Below are 21,413 nucleotides of genomic sequence, written 5' to 3' on the forward strand. Positions count from 1 at the left end.
ATGCCACACATTGACAGTTCATATGTGCGTGGGATGTGAGCATGTGCAGGCACGTGCATTTGTAGATGTTTGATCATCTGCGTGTGCACCCCTCAGGAGAGGTCAGCACAATAAATGAAAGTGCAATTCAGTCCATCCCAAGGGGTCCAGAATTGTGACGTTTGCTTGATAATTGCATTCATTTATATATACATATATATTTATTAATTACCTCTGTGTACTGCATTTATACAACTAAACCAGAATAAATTGGCTGCCATATATATATAATACAAATGCATAAATAAATAGATAGAGGTTATCATAGAGGTACATAGATATAAAATTTAACAATTTCTTTGTTTTTCTTTTACTTTTTGGATTTCTTTAAAAGAATAATTTTCATAACCATATACCGAAGAAGAATTCTACAAAACAACAATCAGAAATCCCAAAAGGAAACACAAACTTTTAAATAATTTTAAAAGGACAAATTTGTGGAAATAAAAAATAAAATAAAATAAAAATAGCTATTAAAATGACTGTTTACATGACAGAAGAATTTGAACAGGTTTCTTAAAATTAACGATCCAAATGAATCAATTTACTAAAACTGTATCCAAGCCAAGCATTAAAGAAAAGCTTCAAGGATTATCAGTAAATAAAAAACTCAAATTCTGCTCTGTTCCTTAAACAAAGCTATCATATGGCTTCAGAAGACTACAGGACATTTTAATGTTTCATGATCTTATTTGTCATTTTTGGAGCTTGAGAGCAAAAAATGCAAACTAATATTCAAGACAAAATTAAAAAAGAATTGGAAAACCCATATTGTTCAAGCTCTTATCTGAATATTTGTGCCCTCAGTGTTTACAGAGCTTACGGTATCAAGATCCACTTTCATTATACACTAAAGAGCACCATGAATATTCTGCTAAAAATGTCCACTTGTATTCCAGTGAATAATAATAATAATAAAAAAACATCATTAGAATGACATAACTGTGAACAAATGCTGACAGAATTTAAATTTTAGGAGGAATTGGAGAGCTAACCCTTTAATAAACACTAGTGTGGATTATTCATTGATTTGGACTTTTTTCGTTTCATTGACCGCAGTGATACGGTCACACAGGGTGACGCTGTCAGACGTGTGGTATTATCGCCGTCATCTAAAGAAAGGCTCTCGTCTAATTGAATGGAATAGAGGATTCAGACTGACATGATGATGCCGAAATTGGTACGAAGCCAACATTGATTTCCATTTATTGCGCTAATGGCTCATTTTGATTTAGGCCATAACTCTGACTCTTCAGGAGAGATGAGAGGAGATCTCATTCGTGGAGGCCAGACGGGCCAAAAACAGCAGCATTAGCATGATGAGAGGGGAGTTGGTTGGACTGGCTAGTAATTGCGGCGCATCACAGTGTGTGTTTATGAGAAGTGTTGTTGATCTGTGAAGAGCAGAGGAGGTTACGGTCATGTAAACGCTTCCAGAGCTTCATGCTTCTCATGATTACCGTCATCATCATCACCATCACCATCCACCTAAACAGCTCAATGACACCTCAACATCTTGAGCATTCCAGAAACCATTAAGCTAGCTAATAAATGTTTTCTACAAGGCACAAACTTCCTCTGCAGTGCGCTAGGTGGCTTAGAAAACCAAATACTACATAGGGTTGCCATTTTCATTTCAGGCTGTCTAAATTTAGACACTGTTATAATTAAAAAGCATATATTCTTTATCTATTAATTACAATGATTTCATTCCGAAGAAAACAAAATTATTTGCGACTGCAATAAAAGTTAAATGATATTAAAATCCCCATCAAATAATCATTGATTGGTCCAGCGCTGAGAAAAGTAACAAGTATGACATCACCTTAAAGGGACAGTTCACCCACATATGACACATCTGTCATTAATTACTCACGTTCATGTCGTTCCAAATCTTCAGAATGCAAATTAAGATATTTTTGATTAAAATCCAAAAACACAGAAAAAATAAATTGTTGAATAAAGCTATTTTTGTTTTCTTAGCCCCAAAAAAGTATTCTTGAAGCTTCAGAACATTAGAGTCACATTAATGATGTCCTTATCAACGTTTCTGGGTCTTGAATGTGTCAGTTGTGTTGCAGTCTATGAGGGGTTAGATTTCATCAAAAATTCCTTAATTTGTGTACTGAAGATGAATGGAGGTCTTACGGGTTTGGAATGACATGAAGGTGAGTAACTAATGACAGAATGTTAAGTTGACACATTTTTGGTGAACTAACCCTTTAAAGCTGCAGTCGGTAACTTTTGACGCTCTAGCGGTTAATAAACAGAACTGCTTGCGTCTTGCGGAAGAACATCGTAGCCGGAGCTACTTCTCTCTGTTTATGTCTATGAAGAATCACAAAGGTACTGGGTTACTCCGCCGCGGTATCTAAAATAGTCCGTATATAAACACTTATTATAGGTGCACACTAGTGATTCAGGACAAGCCAAAAACACGGTTTGGAAAATGGATTCATGGTGTACTTGCTTATTATATATATTTTGTAAATTTTTAACACAAAAAAAAGTTACTGATTGGTTGTTTCTTACTGGGAGCAGTGTATTTCTGCAAATGGCAATAGGACCACTGGGAGGAGCCAGAGGAGCTTGTTTTTTCACAGATTATCTGTCTCATATTCTACTGTCAGGACATAATGACAGATTAAACAAATATGTAAAAAAATATATTTTTTTTTACGAAAAATTACCTACTGCAGCTTTAATTTAAACCTAAATAATTTGAGACACTATTACAACTAAAAAGCATATTTTTTAATAAGAATGATTTCTGAAAAAAAAAGCAAAAACAAAAAATTATTTGTCACGGCAATCTGCAAAAGATATAAATCATGCATCATCATGTAATCACTGATTGCTCCATTTTTGAGAAAAGTAACAGGTACCATGTGACACCTAAATGTAAACATCAGGATGTCTAATTAGAGACACTGGCACAACTAAAAAGCACATTTTTTTATTTAAAATGCATTGAATTGAATGACTTATTTCTGAAGAAATTAGCCACAGAAATCACTATGAAATTACATAAAAAAAAACATTATGTAATACCTATTGGTCCATTGCTGAGAAAAGAAACTTATGCCATGTGAAATAATCTTAATTTAAACCTGAATAATGACCAGTGTTGGGTGTAACATGTTACTAAGTAACTGTAATTAAATTACTTATCCACTGAAAAAGTAAAGTAAGAGATTTTATTGCTCATTTTTAAGTAATTTAATTAGTTAATTATAAAGCACTTGTGTTACATACAGTAAATAATTTAAAAGGTTCTAAAATTAATATTGAATTTGAAATATAATTTCACCGTCTAAAGATAAAATTGAATGCAGCATCTTCAACCCTCTGCACATCAGCGCGTTTACTTTAAGTTTTTCCTAATTCATAGAGAAACCTTATATCCTCAGATACAGATAAGACTAAAATCAATCGAATCTTAAAAGGGCCTACTTTTATTTGTGCACATTGACAATAAAAACAAAACATTGTGCTTTTGCAAAATAAACAAAACAAACAGGGTGCGCTTTCTGCCCTCTAGGTCTCCATGAGCAACTTTCTCCCTGTCACAAACTCAGTGAATATTTGACACAGAGACATGAGAAATACGTCTATAGAAAGCTTGTGTCTACTTTTAAATCAATGAACTCAAATCGAAAACGAATATTCTCTGATTATGTAATCCATATGTAAATAATGCAAGGTACAGTCTTTTCCGTATCTTTTCTCATTATACACAGTTACCTGCAGGCAAAAACCCTCATCTAAATACAAAAAATAGATAAAAAATAAAAATCAAGATTCGTCTAATTTTCATCATTTTGAAAGAAGTCCTGCTATGAGGAATTTACTTCAAAAGAAAAGCGTGATCTGACACGACTTTATTCAGTGGAGAAGACCATTTATGTAATGTATTCTTACCTAGGAAACATTAGTTAACATGTTATTTATACATAAACCTGTACGGACTTTTCTAGTTGGACTATTCTTGCCAAACTGAAATGTATTGTTTAACTTTTCTTAAGCTTTTTTGTTATTCAGATATGTTGTTACTCAGAGTATTTCTATTTGTTAACCAGAGAAGGGTTTTTTTTACGTTTAAGTACAACTGTTGTTTTAAAGCTAAAAGGCTAAACTATTCTGTTTCACTCAATTGAGATAATAAATAGTTTAATTTCTAATTAGTCTAATTAGCGCTTTGAATAATTAAGTTACTTATTGATTAACTAAGTTAATTTTCAGACAGAGTAATTAGTAAAGTAATTTAAATACAATATTGATGATGCAATTATTAATAGTAATTAATTATTTTTTGAAAGTAGCTTACCCAACAGTGATAATGACATTGATTAATTCTAATTTGAGATACTGGTACAACAAAAAACTAAATTATTTAAAGCTATTAATTAGAATGATTCCTCTCTGAAGAATAAATTAAAATCCTCTATACCTTCTCCATCATGTTAGCTCCGATTGGCCCAGCACTGAGAAAAGTTACAGCTGCCATGTTTCACCACCTTAATGTAAACCTGAATCATAAGATCGAGGAACTCTAGTAGCCACTGAACTTATAAAAAATGTGTGTCTGTAATGAAAGCAGATCAGCCAGATGCATTGTGGGTACAGGAAGTGGCTAACACTCCTGTCTTACCTTAGTGTGAAGCTTCGACAGCTGTTTTTCATCCAGGTGTGTCTGTGTATACACTCGCCTCTTGTAGCGAAACTGCCAAAACCAAAAACACAGCATTGATTAGGGTTACATCACTATGGATATCACAACTTTAGTCTTCATTAAAGTGCACACACTAACATTCCTCAGTGATTGTCATGTTTGCTGAATCTGTGAAGTGGAGGTAGACAGACTCAGGTTTGAGTGTGAACTGCTGTAATCATAACTGTGAGCTGCTGAAACATCTGCACATTACAGCTGCACTCAGGATCACAGTCCTCTAACAGAGAACCTGCTGTGAATCAACAAACCGCACATTCAGTCAAAACAGGATGCAACGAGCAGAACTGCATGAGGAACAAGACAACAGGAGTCTTTCGAAACACTTCGACACTTTTAGGAAGAAAAAAATGACATAAACGGCATAAAATGAATACATGTTTCTTATGTTGTCTTACTGACAAAAGAGGATTGAATTCGATTTTTGATCAGATTTCCTGATGTGGTTCCAGAAATCGTAAAATTCAACGACAATTTTCAAAATTATCGTAGAATAATTACCTAAATTTCTGTACAATTTTCAGAGTTAAAAAAAAACCCATCAAAACAAATAACACACATCGGCCTTAAAGGAACAGTTCACCCATAAATGAGTAAGTCTGTCATCATTTGGCTTCAAAAAGGACATAAAAGCACCATAAAAGTAGACCATATGATTAACACACTATATTTCCCAGCCTTTTGAATCCATATGCTAACTGTGCTAGGAACAAACCAAAAGTCACTGTTCACTGGTCTTCTGCGTTCATTAATGTGTTGGGCAGAGCTGGGATGGATGTCTGGATTTCTCTAAATGATGACTTAAATTTCAGTCTATGTCATTAACTTAAATTTAAATTTAAATTTACATTTATGCATTTAGCAGTTGCTTTAATCCAAAGCGACTTACAGTGCATTCAGGCTATCAATTTTTACCTATCATGTGTTCCCGGGGATTCAAACCCCCAACCTTGCGCTTAATAAGGCAATGCTCTACCAACTAAGCTAGAGCAACATAGAGTAAATAATGACCGAATTTTCATTTTTATGTAAACTACTGCTTTAAGTAACAAGAAAACTGATGACAAAACTCTTCTTGAGTTATAAGTTGAGAAGAAAAAAAAAACATTTCAACCGTGACAACAACAGCAAAGTTGAAGAAAACTCAGAGGCAGGCTGTAAACTCAGAGTAATGTATTGCTGTCAAACTCAAGGCCATTAACAAACGCCTCAGGAATAACCGAGTCAAAATGTCATGATCAAACGGAAAACAAGTCAAAAAGTCACAAACAAAAAGAGTGAATAGATCTTACACGCTCAGAACTCACCACAGGATCCCGCCGCTGCGCTACGCGTCTCTCTGGCTGTGGGCAGGAGCAGTGCAAGCGAGCCGACACTATAATTTTCAGCACTACCCAGAATTCCTCTGTTCTGCACCTCAGCGCCATCAATCCCAAAACATGACACCAACTATAACACCATACTGCAAAACATCACTGTGAAACAGCCATGACTTGGAGCTGCAGAAGCGAGCGCTGTACACAAAACCACATGCCCGTGAAGAGGGCAGGGCCTCGCAGACGCCCACAGCGCCATCCCTCTCCTTCACTGGGATCTGACCATTCACATCTCTTCGTTACAGTGTGCTCTATCTATTAGGCTATCAAGCCAACCCATAGTTCACTATGTGAGTTGTGTTTGTCAGGCCAGCGTGTGACGGATCTATAGACCTGCTAGTGTGTCGATGGAGCGTCTGCTGTGCAGTGATGGTGCCTGAACTACCGCAACGGGTCTGAGCTGTATGAAGTGTGCCAATGCTTTGCCAGGAGCAATGTGAGCACAATAAATGACTAGACTGTTCACGTGCAGCGGGTTGCTTTGGGGAATGATGAAACACACACAAACACAAAGCTTCTCTTTCTGTTCTCACACACACGTGGTATATCGCTCACGTTTAACTCGTTTCACTATTTATCAGACATTGGGTCTGTATAGTGTATACGGTTATAATTTAACCATTTAAATATTTATCACATAATAATCTTTATGTACACAGGGTCCTGGGGAGCCTCATGTTCTAATTGGTGAAATTAAGCAACATGCAACAAGGCCAGTTTCTCAGAAAGCAGAAAGTAATCCATCTTACTTTTCTACTGGTTTTTCAAATCAAAATTTCATTTTGGATCAGAATTATTCAGTAACAAAGTTTTTCAGATTACCAAATCTGGATTAGTAGTGCTCTACAGAATGTCCCTAAAGGGACATGGTAACTGAGAAAAATATGGGATGGAAAATATATGTCACTGCTTTTGCATTCTCTCCAAAAAGTTTTACTAAAATGTCTTAAACTACACACAACTGACCATTTGATGTAGATCAAAACCAAGATTGGATTTTGTGATCTAATCCTCCTTAAAAATCATTTTTCTTTTGATCTAATCCAAAATATAGACAGACGGATGGACAGGCAGTCAGACAGACAGACAGACGGACAGACGGACAGACGGACAGACGGACAGAGAGACAGACAGACAGTCAGACAGACAGACGGACAGACGGACAGACAGACAGACAGACAAACAGTCAGACAGACAGTCAGACAGCCAGACGGACAGACGGACAGACAGACAAAAAGTCAGACAGACAGTCAGACAGTCGGACGGACGGACGGACGGACGGACGGACGGACGGACGGACGGACGGACGGACAGACAGACAGACAGACAGACAGACAGACAGACAGACAGACAGACAGACAGATAGATAGATAGATAGATAGATAGATAGATAGATAGATAGATAGATAGATATTCATATTCATTGAACACAAAAAAATGACATGAGTGTTGCGCCGGCTGACTGTAGGATTTGTAGGTTATGTCAGTAAGTCTATAACGGAGTAAAACATATTTAGAGGCTAATATAGGTGTGTGCCTTTGATGGCAAACGGGTTGAGACATTAATTCATATTTGTCAAGGTTTATGGCACCTAGGAGACATTCATAATAAATTTAGTGCAGCTCCAAATTCAGTAACACATTCAGAAAGAGCCTAACTGCATAAAGGCAATGATTTCTTTCTGTCATTTACCTGCTCACAGCAGAAATACGAAGAGGCCATTTTTCAAAAGCCGACTCTTGTTTGCTCTCACTCCCTCTCAAATGCTCTTTTCTACACCGACCCCAAAAGTCAAAATTGGAATGATAAATCAGGTGAAATGACAATCTGAGTATGCCTGACCACACAGGCTGACAGGAGTGGACAGAACAATGGAGATATACTCAGGAAGGCAGAGTGCCAAAATGAGATCTGCTGAACACACCATAAGCAAGCCAAGCTTTTATTTTATTGGCACGCATATTGAGTGTCAAAACCCCGGTGTGAATTATGGCGGGATTTGAGGGGGTGTGACCCTCTAAGTAGGGCTTCATCTACTCAGTATTCTCAATTAAATATTCTTACCAGTATATATATTTCAACATTGCATTAAATATACATGGGTAACATTCTCATCAAAGGATGATTTGGAGAGAAGAGGCAAAACTAGTATTTAAAAAAAAGAGAGCGAGAACTTTAAAGGTTTTGAGTAGAACATGGGTGGGCAATGCAAAAGCAATATGGGACATTTACAGCATGGCCACAATGGATTTGAATCTGCTCCAGGAGTCAGAGAAGACCCTCACCTCTAGGTATGGGACAGGAGAGATGGCAGGAAATGGGTATTCTTTCAGTGTTCGCTGCTCATCCAGGAACTTCCCGGCTTTGCCGTTGTACGCAGGCTGGAAGAGGCCGTAGTTTAGCACATCCTTCAGGCTCTGGTTGAGTGTGCAGAGGATTCGTTGTTTAGACAACCAGATGGGCGACTCCACATTAAACTTCATACATTTCTGCAGAAGAAACAAAAGGAGAGACATGATAAGTCATACGCAACAGCAAACTGAAGATTCCCTAACAAATATGCCATTTAAAGTTTTTTAATTTTTTAGCTTTTGCCCCAAAATCAACACTGAAGATTTGAGAGTGAACCCACTGCCCAATCAAGCAGTGTATCAATAAAAGCCCCTCACCCGTGTCTTTGTCCTCTATACCATTACTAATAACACACAACCCCTGCCCTTTCCACAGCACCGTGATTACTAGAGGCAGAGAACCAGCAGACCACCGGGACAGAGAGAGAAGGCAGGAGTGAGAGAGGCTTTCAGCGCTTTTGTTCGCTTCTCCTCTCAGCAAATATGACATCAAATGCAGCTTTGAACTCTTGTCTACTGCATTTATTTTACCAGAGAGCCCAGCATTAAGGAGACAAAGATGGGGAGGAGAGAGGACATCAGTCTGAAACACACACATATACACACACATAGGAACATAAAAAGAAAAGTGTCTCAGAAACTTGTAATTGTGTGAAGAATTCCCCTGAAGTTAAGCCTGCGTTTCATTCTGTTTTCCAGGGGATAACAACAGCCTCCACCATGGTCGTTTCTCTTGATTTTCAATCTTAAATTTCATCACTCTTTTCCGTGTTTATCTTCGCTCACGCTGACAGGCGACTGGAGCGCATTCAGCTCTATTTAAACTCAGAACAAGAGGAAAACCAGACCGGCGCCAAACGACAAACCTCTATTCAACTCACAAATGGAACTGACGCTTCAATACAATAATACAATCATCGCACGTCGCATTTACATTCTTTTTTCTGACAAGAACTTATGGAAAGCACAAATTAAATACAAAAAAATGTTTTTTTAGACTGGGCCAAGTGAATGGCGTTCAAAATTACATGTGTATTTTCATAAAGCTATATATATATATATATATATATATATAGTATGCATTTAGCAGACACTTTCATCCAAAGCAACTTACAGTGCATTCAGGCTAACATATTTTACCTAACATCTGTTCCCTGGGAATCAAACCCACAACCTTTTGCACAGCTAACGCAATGTTCTTTCACTGAGCCACAGGAACACTATATATATATTTCAAAAAGACTTTCAAATATTATATTCATTACATGTAAAGTAAAACATTTCAGAAGTTTTAATTTTGATGATTGGAGCTTCCAGCTCATGAAAGTAAAATATTTAGAATATTAGATATTAGAATATTTCGTAAAATCAATCAAAAAAATTATTTGCAAAACAGAAAAGTATTTTAAAGAATGTTGCTTTATGCACTTGATTCTTGGTCGGGGCTACTTTAACTCAAATTCCAGCATTCCAGCACCAGTGAGACAATGGCATGGAAGCGATCAGCCTGTGGCACTGCTAAGGCACTATTGAGCCTTCAGCTCCTCTGTATTGTTGGGTCGACTGTTACTCATCTTTCTTTTGAAAATAAATTGTAAAAAAAGTAAACAGTTGAGGAAAAAAATGGGATGTGTATTATATTGGATGCGTTCATGGTCTCTTAAAGTGACCACGCCTAATTTAGCTACTGGCTGCTGTAATGTTAATCCAAGAAAATGAAAATGAAAATCACTCACTGCTCTTGACTGAATTACTTTGTAATTTTAACAGTCAAACCAAATATTATTCAGACACCAGATATAATTTTTGATATATATATATATATATATATATATATATATATATATATATATATATATATATATATATATATAGCAAAACTGTAATAATGTGAGAAATGTTGAAGGTGTCTGAATAAATGTAGGTTTGATTGTATATTTCATACGCACTGCAGACGTTGTATGTGTGAAACAGGCTTAATGTTGTTTGCACCTTGTGCAATGTGGAATTAGTTTACAGCTTTTTCAAGCACTTTGTGATGCATTTTGGAAACAGGAGATGAGCCCCTTTTCTAATGCACCACCTAGCTTGATAAACCCCTTCTCAAAGACTTACTGTATGTCAATTTTATTTGGGTAACACACATATTCTTAATGGCTTCGGGCAGAATTCGAATGAGCCATTTTAATCTAGATTAATCTAGATTAATTTCAAGATCACAGTGAGATTAATCTAGATTAAAGGGGGGGTGAAATGCTCATTTTCACTCAATATCCTGTTAATCTTGAGTACCTATAGAGTAGTACTGCATCCTTCATAACTCCAAAAAGTCTTTAGTTTTATTATAAACCATGGCTAACAGTCAGATTCAGCGTATGTTTATGAGCCAGAATCAGATCCAGAGGCTGAAATTTAACAAGAGCAGCATCAGCAACGACGTCTCTATGTGGTATGTACTGAAATTGTATATATTTGCTTAGCGGTTTTGGAAAATGACTAAGTTCCACTTTATGTCGTCCGGCGTCAAACTGGGCCTTGTTTGTAAAACAAGCATCTTCGAAATGCAGGGAACAAACAAAAGCACTTGCACAACTCCGTTGATGCTCTATAAAAATAAACTCCATCCACTGGTCCCTTAATGCTGTTTCTCTTTTGGTAATCTGTGCAGGGTTGTCTTGCCCTGGCAACCAAAAACACACTTCTTTTGTGACATTTGGCGACGCTCTCGCTCTGATCAGTGAAGTCTGTTGTGCTCTCAGTGCTCTGCTATACGGGAGCGTGCGCTCTTCCGGCAGAAGTGCCTCAGGACCCATATAAGGAAATTCTGCTCCATCTAACGTCACACAGAGCCATACTCAAAAAAAACTTTCCGAAACTTGTGACAAACCGGAAGTAGTATTTTTGGAACAGAAATACTCCTTCAAATATACAGCTTAATTTTTGAAACTTTGTCCATGTTTAGCATGGGAATCCAACTCTTTAACAGTGTAAAAAAACTCAGTATGCATGAAATAGCATTTCACACCCCCCCCCCTCCTTTAAAAAAATGTATCTATGCCCACCACTAATTATTATATAGTGTCTGCTTTTATATTACAGCCCAGAATATTTACTAGTAAAGGGTTTGGGACTGCGTCATATTTAATTAGACAGAACTGTATTTATTGATAACTTTCACCATTAACTGATCGGAGGTTTCAATGGGGTTACTGCAGTGCATTCTGGGACTGCCTGTTTAGAACTGCCTTATAGTGCCTTTAATTTGGATTGATTCAGAATATAAACCAGTTAAGGGAGGCCAATTTTGCTGCTAACTTTTTGACAACCTTTGAATCAGCTCTCTAGATAGGTGGCATTTTAAATTTTACAAATAAGCAAGCACTTACAGTATATTTGTCTCCATCCATAATTTAGCCAGAAATCACAACTTTAATGTGAAATTAACATGCACACATGTCCTCAAATACTCCCCGCCCATATCGGCAGAGCAGTTCTCCCACAATGCAGCAGTGCCGATGTGATTCCCTGAACTCATGGACTGATGCTGATAGTTTTAGCCTGAGGAAATTCATAACAGGCCTCTATTGGCACCAGTTTAGGAGAGAGGAATTCCTAACAATGCATTGATGGAACTGCATGCATATAGCCGAGCACAATGACTATATTTGGCTGGAAAACGCGGTGGATTTGCTCAATAGGGCTTTGGTAAGCAGGCTGGTTTTCAGCAGGCCTCCAGAGAAATGTGGAGTAGAGATATAAAACACATCTGGAGAATGAGACAGGGACAGTCCATCACTGTCACACACATACAGGTGCACACAAACACTTCACGCCATCATGCACCCAAAATTCCGTAAGGCTGCATTTTTATGCATTAAACCATTTCAAGGAGTAATTAGAAATAATCATGAATATATCATTGGGTTTGTAGTTATTCATAAGAACATACTGACTACTATATTGAGCAAAGTGTATTAGTGCATATCTTAACAAATATTATTTTATATAATATACAGGCTATTTAAATAAAGTGCTGTCACAGTCTCTGCCCACAAATAATGATCAAGAGTTTGGCAGTAAACAATTCAACCATATACTGCATAATCTGATTATCACAGTTATTAGTATTTCAAGACGACCATTTTAGTGTGGTGATTAATTTAAGTGATTAACTGTGGGCAATTAATGCTCTCCAGAGCCCTGTAAGAGGATCGGCTCATGGACTCCAAACAACAACTAAAAGCACAGTTGTCATGATCCTGCCCTCGTGTCCTTGATTTTTTTTCCTAGTGTTGAGGCAGGATCATGACAGACCCTTGTTTTGTGTACAAGCGCATGGCCTTGTCTTTGGGCCATGTGCTTGTGTTGTCTCGTTCCCTTGCCCCGCCCCCCTTGTTATCCTAGTCGTGTTGTGATTGCCCTATCTGTGTCACCTGTCGTGTCTTAATTGTTCCCCCTATTTAGATCTCCTAGTGTGCTCTGTCTTGCGTCGGTTCATTGTGTTACTTATGTGTTTCTCAGATGTGTTCCACACTTGTGACTGTGATTGTATCCTGTATACCGTGAGTGTTTGTTTACAGTTAGTGTTTAGTGTCTTTATCTGGTCAGCCCTGTCTTGTTTGGTTATTTAGTCCTTACCCTAGGTATTGTTTTCCCCCTCGTGGGTTTTTGTTTTCCCTTTTTGTATTTAATAAACCCTTTTGTGTTGAATCCTGTCTGCACTTGAGTTCCTCCCTTGCAAACCCTGACAGAATGAACCGACCACCAAGGAACTCAGCAGACAGGAGGCAATACTGGATGTTGTCAGCCAGCAAGCGAGATTGTTTTGAGGGCTCTCGCCTTGTGGTGTTCCGGGGGACCAGGGGAGGTCGTTCCGGAGCGAGCGGGCGAGAGGAGGAGCCCCAGAGGTCCCCACCTACCCAGCTGCCAACGGTTCCAGAGGGTCGTATCCTGGCCGTGGCCACTCTGGGGGATCAGGCACATCCCTCACCGAGTCCTGAGGTGCCTCCCACACCCGTCGGTCTCCCCGGGAAGCGAGGGAGACGGTTATCGTGGGAGTCTGCCTCGGAATCGTCGGAGTCAGCCCTGCCAGAGACCGAACTCCCCCAACCCGCCTCTGACCCAGCTGTGGTCTCTGCACCGCGCCCAAGGAGGAAGAGGAGGAAGAGGGGGCCTGCCGGTCCTGTGACCCCGTTTCCTCCCGTGCCAGCAGCGGAGAGCGCTGGCGTGCCCGTGCCAGCAGCGGTGAGCGCTGGCGTGCCCGACCCAGCAGCGGTGAGCTTGCCCGAGCCAGCAGCGGAGAGCGCTGGCGTGCCCGAGCCAGCAGCAGTGAGCGTGCCCGAGCCAGCAGCAGTGAGCGTGCCCGAGCCAGCAGCAGTGAGCGTGTCCGAGTCAGCAGCGGTGAGCGCTAGCGTGCCCGAGCCGGGAAAGAAAGCCGTATTCAAGTCTGCAGTCGTGAGAGCGGAGGAGAGAGCCGCGGCCGACTCTGCAGCAAAGACTCTTGTACTGTCTGTCTCATCTCGTAAGGAGATGCCAATTGTCCTAGCTGCTAAAGCTTTTTCTGATTATTTGTCCCGTCTTGTCCAAATTTTAGAAGTCCCCGTCAGTCCTGTTTTGTCCCCTGACCCTGTCCCCAGAAGTCCTAAGTGTCCAGCCGTTGTCTCCCCGTGTCCTGTTGATGTGGCCCCGTGTCCTGTTGATGTGGCCCCGTGTCCTGTTGATGTGGCCCCGTGTCCTGTTGATGTGGCCCCGTGTCCTGTTGATGTGGCCCCGTGTCCTGTTGATGTGGCCCCGTGTCCTGTTGATGTTGTCCCCCCGTGTCCCGTTGATGTTGTCCCCCCGTGTCCAGTAGATGTTGTCCCCCCGTGTCCAGTAGATGTTGTCCCCCCGTGTCCAGTAGATGTTGTCCCCCCGCGTCCCGTAAGTCTTGCCCCGCGTCCCGTAAGTCTTGCCCCGCGTCCCGTAAGTCTTGCCCCGCGTCCCGTAAGTGTTGCCCCGCGTCCCTTGTCTGCTCCCGTCATGTCCCCGGTCAGTTGTCCCGAGACCCCTCCCCGCCCCTCACCACCCAGACCTGCCCGTACCCCCCGTCGTCAGCCTTCGTCCTGTCCTCCTAAGATTCCTACCCCACCCCCCCGCCCTGGTCTGTCCCCCATGAACTTTGTGGTCCCGCCCCCTCCCCTTCCCTGTTTGTTTTTTTTGTTATGTCACCCTAACCCTGCCATTGTGTTTTCATGTTTGCCTTTGTTATTATTAGTCATGTCTTGTTGGTTTGTGTCTGTGTCCCAGTCTGTCATGTCAGTCATGTCCCGTGTTTGATGTTCCCTTGAGGAGCGTCTGGAAGCCGCTCCTTAAGGGAGGGGTTCTGTCATGATCCTGCCCTCGTGTCCTTGATTTTTTTTCCTAGTGTTGAGGCAGGATCATGACAGACCCTTGTTTTGTGTACAAGCGCAAAACAAGGGTCTGTCATGATCCTGCCCTCGTGTCCTTTCTGTCAGGGTTTGCAAGGGAGGAACTCAAGTGCAGACAGGATTCAACACAAAAGGGTTTATTAAATACAAAAAGGGAAAACAAAAACCCACGAGGGGGAAAACAATACCTAGGGTAAGGACTAAATAACCAAACAAGACAGGGCTGACCAGATAAAGACACTAAACACTAACTGTAAACAAACACTCACGGTATACAGGATACAATCACAGTCACAAGTGTGTTTAGTGTCTTTATCTGGTCAGCCCTGTCTTGTTTGGTTATTTAGTCCTTACCCTAGGTATTGTTTTCCCCCTCGTGGGTTTTTGTTTTCCCTTTTTGTATTTAATAAACCCTTTTGTGTTGAGAATCCCTGTCTGCACCTGAGTTCCTCCCTTACCAATACCTGACAACAGTATTCTCACTTACAAGACTCTTAGTCTCAAATATCAGATTGCATACAATTTGTTTCTTCATTCATTAGGATTTAATGAACTTTAATGAATGTTATTTAACCATATTTTTTGCAAATATACATAGAAAAGTAACGATTAAAAGCAAGTCACTTTCTTCCAAGTACTTATACTATTAAGTACTGTACTGTAAAATATCGGTAGCACTTTATTTTACAGTCCTGTTCCTCATGTACATACTATGTACTTATTATAGTAATTACAATAACTATGTAATAACTAGGTTCTAACCCTAAACCTACCCCTAAACCTAACCCTACCCCATTGTAGTTACCTTGTATTACCAGAACTTTTTTAGATAAATACACTGTAAGTACACTATAAGTACATGTTAGTACACGTACTGTAAAATAAAGTGCAACCAAAATATCTGTACTTGCGTACTGCTCCTATGAGGATTTTTTAACACAAAACAGCACAAAGAACACTAAAAAGAGCTGTAAACACAATTACAACCCAGCATCTATCCCATAAAGCCATCATACCTTGCTCACCCCTACATAATTAAATATTCAGACGCAACAGCTTTTTGGCCACTCCACACCTCTGCCAAAGTGACTTTTACTGAATTGGTTCAAATATCAAATGTGCACAACAATCCATTACTTTTATAAAATGTAAAACAGTTTAAATCAAAAGAGCTACATTTCATTATGCTGAATTTACTTGTGGCCAAATTCAGCACAGTAAAAATGGGCTTTTACTGCATTAGGGTAGTGTGTTTGAGAGAGACACTTACATTTTTGTTCCACAAAAGGTAATTGTGTGGAAAAAATACAGTTTATGTGTGAGTGGCATGTATGTTTGTGTAACAGGTGAATGGATGTTGATGGCAAATTGAATGCACTGGTGTGAGTCGGATCCACAGTGCTGTGTATCATCGGAGGAAGACCGCACTGCCTCAAAATGAATAAGTTCACTGAACACGATTTACTGCAGAGAGAGAGAGAGAGAGAGAGAGAGAGAGAGAGAGAGAGAGGGCAACATATGCAGATAAAATCCCCCTTTCTCTCCTTAATTCTTTCAAGAACATTTCAAGAACAAAAACAGGTCATTAATTGCTATTAAAAATAATACAAAATAAATAGTAAATGCAGTATATACATGATCTTTTCACAGATGGTCTGGTTAGTGTTCAGTTTGACATAATCATTATCTTTTTATCTTATCTTACTTGTCTTTTGTCACAAATATCCTTCAAATTTAGTCAGTATTTTGACTAAAATGGCATCTAATTAATAGTCAATTAAATGGGGATCCAAGATGGCGGCTTAGAGAACGGTCGCGTTATTCAGACGGTGCGGGCTATTACATTCATTTATCATTATTTTCGGCGGAGGAGCTCATTATTTTTTGTGTTGCTGGCTGCATAGTTTGCTATGAGTTTAGACACCTACTTTTTGAAGCAATCGACCAACATGCCTCAAAGGAACACTAAAAATTCGAGCAAATCAGAGACAGAGCATAACCGTGAGGGTGAGGATAATGCTACTGTTAGTTCAGATGCTAGCATCAATGTTTCCGAACCGGGCCCACGACAGATTATTAAGGAAGTCACAGAAAACATTTCGAAATTGATTGATGAAAAGTTAAGTCCACTGTCACAGCTCTTGCAACAACAGAACGAGAAGCTAGATGATCATGAAAAACGAATCACCGAAACTGAGAATCGAATTTCCGCGGTGGAAGATGCTGCCGCCCCGGTCGAGGGTAAATTGGAGACGCTAGCGAAACGAATTCGGGAATTAACAGAACATGTGGATGATTTGGAAAACAGAGGGAGAAGGAAAAACATACGTATTGTTGGGCTCCCAGAGAATGCAGAAGGTGATCGCCCTGTTAATTTTTTCGAATCCTGGCTGCCGAACTCTCTGGGCATTCAAACGAAATCTGGCCGCATGAAGATTGAACGAGCCCATCGCGTTCCAGGCAGAGCTCTCAAGACGGCATCCCCGTATCCAAGGGCAGTTTTGGTGAGATTTCATAACTACGTAGACAAGGAACGGGTCATCGCAGCAGCGAGAGATTTGGGTAACGGTGAGAAGGCTTTGATGTTCGGAAACTCCAAGGTGAAAATTTTTCAGGATTTCTCAGCCGCGGTTTTGCGTAAACGCAAACAATTTGACGAGGTCAAGAAGCGTCTGAAGGCAGCCGGTGCCACTTATGCGCAGCTTTATCCTGCATCTCTCAAGGTCACATATCGAGGAGCTACTAACGTGTTTCAGGATCCAATTGAGGTGGACAAATTCTTGTCGTCGCAGGAGGGAATATCCCTGTGAATGTTTTCATTTGTCATGCTGGCAATGAAAAGGACTTGGGTATGTGTACGCCACAATATGTAGACAGATACACTTTTTCTTTTTCTTCTTTTCGGCTTTGGTTAAATTAGGCCCTCTGTCACATGGACATGCAGTGTGCGTTTAAGGTCCGCAGGTCTGTCAGCGGTACGGGGTAACCAACTTTCTTTTGTCGTTCAGGGTCCCTTTTACACTGAATTGCGTTTTTTGAACCATTTCAGAGTAATGACTGGTTCTAATCTGAGTACAGTTTGTACTGTTTCTTGTATTATAGTTACGTGTTTATTGTTGTTGTTGTTTTTGTTTTGCACTTTTCAGCTCACCTTTGATGTTAACATGGGACTGTATTTCTGCTATAGGAAACATTTTTGTCGGGATTTGTTTTTGTTCTTCTTCTTTTTCTCCCTTATTATAAAACATGTCAGTTAGTATGCTTAAAATTTGTTCCTGGAACGTTAATGGGATACATACACCCGTGAAGAGGAAGTCAATTCTCACATTGCTTAAAAAGGAGAATGTTGATATAGCCCTTTTACAAGAAACTCATCTTGATGATAAAGAACATCTTAAATTGCAACAGCTGGGCTTTAGTCATGTCTTTTTCTCCTCATTTACATCGAGGAGTAGAGGAGTGGCCATTTTGTTAAAAAAATCTTTACCTTTCAGGCTGATAAATTGTATCAAAGATAAAAATGGGCGTTATGTGATTGTGAAGGGTTTGCTGCAAGACGAAGAAATCGCCATTATGAATGTATATTTTCCCCCTGGTCATCAATGTGATTTTTTAACAAATGCATTCGTCAAATTGATGGAATTCAAGGTTACTCGTTCTATTGTGGGAGGAGATTTTAACTGTCAACTGAACCCACTTATGGACAAATTACCTTCAGGTTTGACTCCCTCATTTCAGGCTAAATTTATTAATTCTTTATGTGAAGATTTGGATTTTGTTGATGCATGGCGTGCACAGCATCCAGCTGATAAAGAATTTACTTTCTATTCTAAACAACATTGTTGCCACACAAGAATAGACTTTTTCTTTGTTCCTAAGGGACTGTTACAATTTATAGATTACAGCGCTATTGGAAAAATTATAATTTCAGATCATGCTCCTGTTTTTTTACATTTAAAGTTGCAGAGTCCTTTTAATCAAACGAGGAATTGGAGATTTAACCCTTTCATTCTTAAGGATAGCAAATTCTGTTCTTATTTTAGGTCAGAATTCCAATCTTTTTTTGCTATCAATTCTCCCTCTACAGAAGATAAGTCTCTGCTATGGGAAACGATTAAAGCTTTTTCAAGAGGTCTTGTAATTTCTTACACCTCTAGTAAGAGGCGGAGGCAAATAGAACAGAAGAACATTCTAGATACAAAACTTAAACGAGCAGAGAGTGATTATGTTCAAAATCCGAAGTCAGCTAAATTAAAGGAAATTACTGCTTTACGTTCTGCTTTAGAGTCCTTGCATATAAGTTCTGCTGAGAGAAAAGTTAGGTTCGCTAAACAAAGGCTCTATGAACATGGTGATAAGCCAGGGAAATACCTGGCTTATCTTACTAAGAAAAAAGCAGACTCACAAATGATATCTTCAATCAAGGATGATCAGGGGCATTCTTCTTCTGATGTTACAATAATTAACAATACATTTGTTAACTTTTTTAAAACACTATATAAAGCAGAGTCCCCGTGTAACTCATTAAGCCTTATGGATGTGTTTTTTTCTAAAATAGAGTTACCTTCTATATTGGAGGATCAGAAGCTTGCTCTTAATGGTCCTATTTTAAAGGAGGAGGTGTTATCAGCAATCGGGAGTTTGCACACTGGGAAAGCCCCTGGTCCAGATGGACTAAGTTCTGAATTTTATTCAGAGTTTCAAGATGTTTTGGTAGACCCTCTTTTAGAAATGTTTAATTATTCATTAGAGAATGGTATTCTACCTCCTTCCTTACGGGAAGCTAATATTTCTCTGATACTTAAAAAGGGAAAACAACCAGAAGATTGTGCCTCTTATAGGCCAATATCCCTATTAAATTGTGATTTCAAAATTCTTTCTAAAATTCTTGCTAAAAGGCTTGAAGACTTACTCCCTCAACTTATTAAAGAAGATCAAACTGGTTTTATTAAGGGACGTAACTCTGGAAATAGTATTCGTAGACTATTAAATATTATTCAGTTTTCACATGAGCAGAAAATGGACAGTCTTGTTGTCTCAATGGACGCAGAAAAGGCGTTTGATCGAGTTGAGTGGCCTTACTTGTTTTATACATTATCTAAATTCGGTCTGGGTGAAAAATTTGTTAGTTGGGTGAAGCTATTGTATACAGGCCCTCTTGCTGCTGTTATAACTAATGGCTTACGTTCTTCCAGTTTTGGGATCAGTAGGGGCACTCGACAAGGCTGTCCATTATCACCCCTTCTTTTTGCTTTAGTAATAGAACCTTTGGCTGAGGCAATTAGGTCAAATCCAGGTATACATGGTTTGGCTATAGCCAGTAGGCAACATAAGATTAATCTTTTTGCTGACGATGTGCTCGTTTTCTTATCTAAACCGGACATATCTATAATTAATCTCATAAGTGTCATTAAAGATTTTAGCGTCTTCTCAGGCTATAAGATTAATTTTAGTAAATCTGAAGCTATGCCACTTGGTAACCTACAAACTGTCCCTTCAGGTTCACTTTCTTTCCCATTTAAGTGGTCTACGATGGGCTTTGTATATCTGGGAATACATATAACCCCTAAATTTGACCAGATGTTTAAATCAAATTTTACTCCTCTTTTTAATCGTATTAAGCTTGATCTAGAAAGATGGAATACTCTACCTATTTCTTGGCTGGGGCGCATTGCTCTTTTGAAAATGAATGTTCTCCCAAGATTATTATACCCGATTCAGATGATTCCAGTTCTTTTCTTACAGAAAACATTAAAAGATATAGACAGATGGTTCAGTTCTTTTATATGGGCTAATAAAAGACCTCGCCTTAGGATTAATATATTGCGTTTACCAGAGGATATGGGTGGCTTGGGTCTTCCGGATATTAGAAGATATCAACTTGCTGCCCATTTACGTTATATAACTACCTGGATTTCTGAAGACCCAACTTCATTGTGGCTGGATATAGAGTCCTTTCAATCACAAGTCCCTCTTCAAAATTTGCTTTTTATTAAAAAAATGAAGACAGTTAGAGTAGCTTGTACAAACCCAATTACTGTAAATTCTGTGAAAGCTTGGCAGTCTGTTAGGCGATTTGAGGGCAAATCATGTTTAACATCGCTTTATACTCCAATATGTAACAATCTAGATTTCCCCCCAGGTATCAGTGATTCACGTTTTCGACAGTGGGCTCTTAAGGGGCTTTCTAAACTAAAAGATCTTTTTGATAATAATATTCTTATGTCTTTTAGTCAGATTTCCCAAAAATACAACTTAGATGGGCTGGATTTTTTCCGCTATTTACAAATAAGAAATTATATTCAAAAGGATACAACACTTCTTTCTAATGTATGTTCTTCAGAAATCGAGAAGCAGCTTTTCGAAATGCACTCGATTAAATCTATAAGAGTGTTTTATGATGTGTTATCAGAGTATCTTGACACTTCCACTCATTTTCTTAAAATAATTTGGGAAAAGGAATTTAATATACAAGTAACAGAGGAAGATTGGTGTACGGTTTGGGAAAAT

At 39.2% G+C, this 21,413-nt stretch overlaps 1 protein-coding gene across 1 annotated transcript in view; it reads right to left on the reverse strand.

Annotated features, from left to right (window-relative positions):
- The window catches only part of LOC127977142 (SH3 and multiple ankyrin repeat domains protein 3), a 270,804-nt gene that overhangs the window by 148,830 nt on the left and 100,561 nt on the right, over nucleotides 1–21,413 (reverse strand). Inside the window, exons 3-4 of the mRNA XM_052581844.1 lie at nucleotides 8,431–8,634; nucleotides 4,691–4,762 (exon numbers count right to left, since the gene is read on the reverse strand). Of these exons, the coding sequence (XP_052437804.1) occupies nucleotides 4,691–4,762; nucleotides 8,431–8,634 (276 nt within the window). The remainder of the gene's footprint in view (nucleotides 1–4,690; nucleotides 4,763–8,430; nucleotides 8,635–21,413) is intronic.

The sequence above is a fragment of the Carassius gibelio genome, chromosome B18, assembly GCF_023724105.1.
Source record: "Carassius gibelio isolate Cgi1373 ecotype wild population from Czech Republic chromosome B18, carGib1.2-hapl.c, whole genome shotgun sequence".
Taxonomy (NCBI): domain Eukaryota; kingdom Metazoa; phylum Chordata; class Actinopteri; order Cypriniformes; family Cyprinidae; genus Carassius; species Carassius gibelio.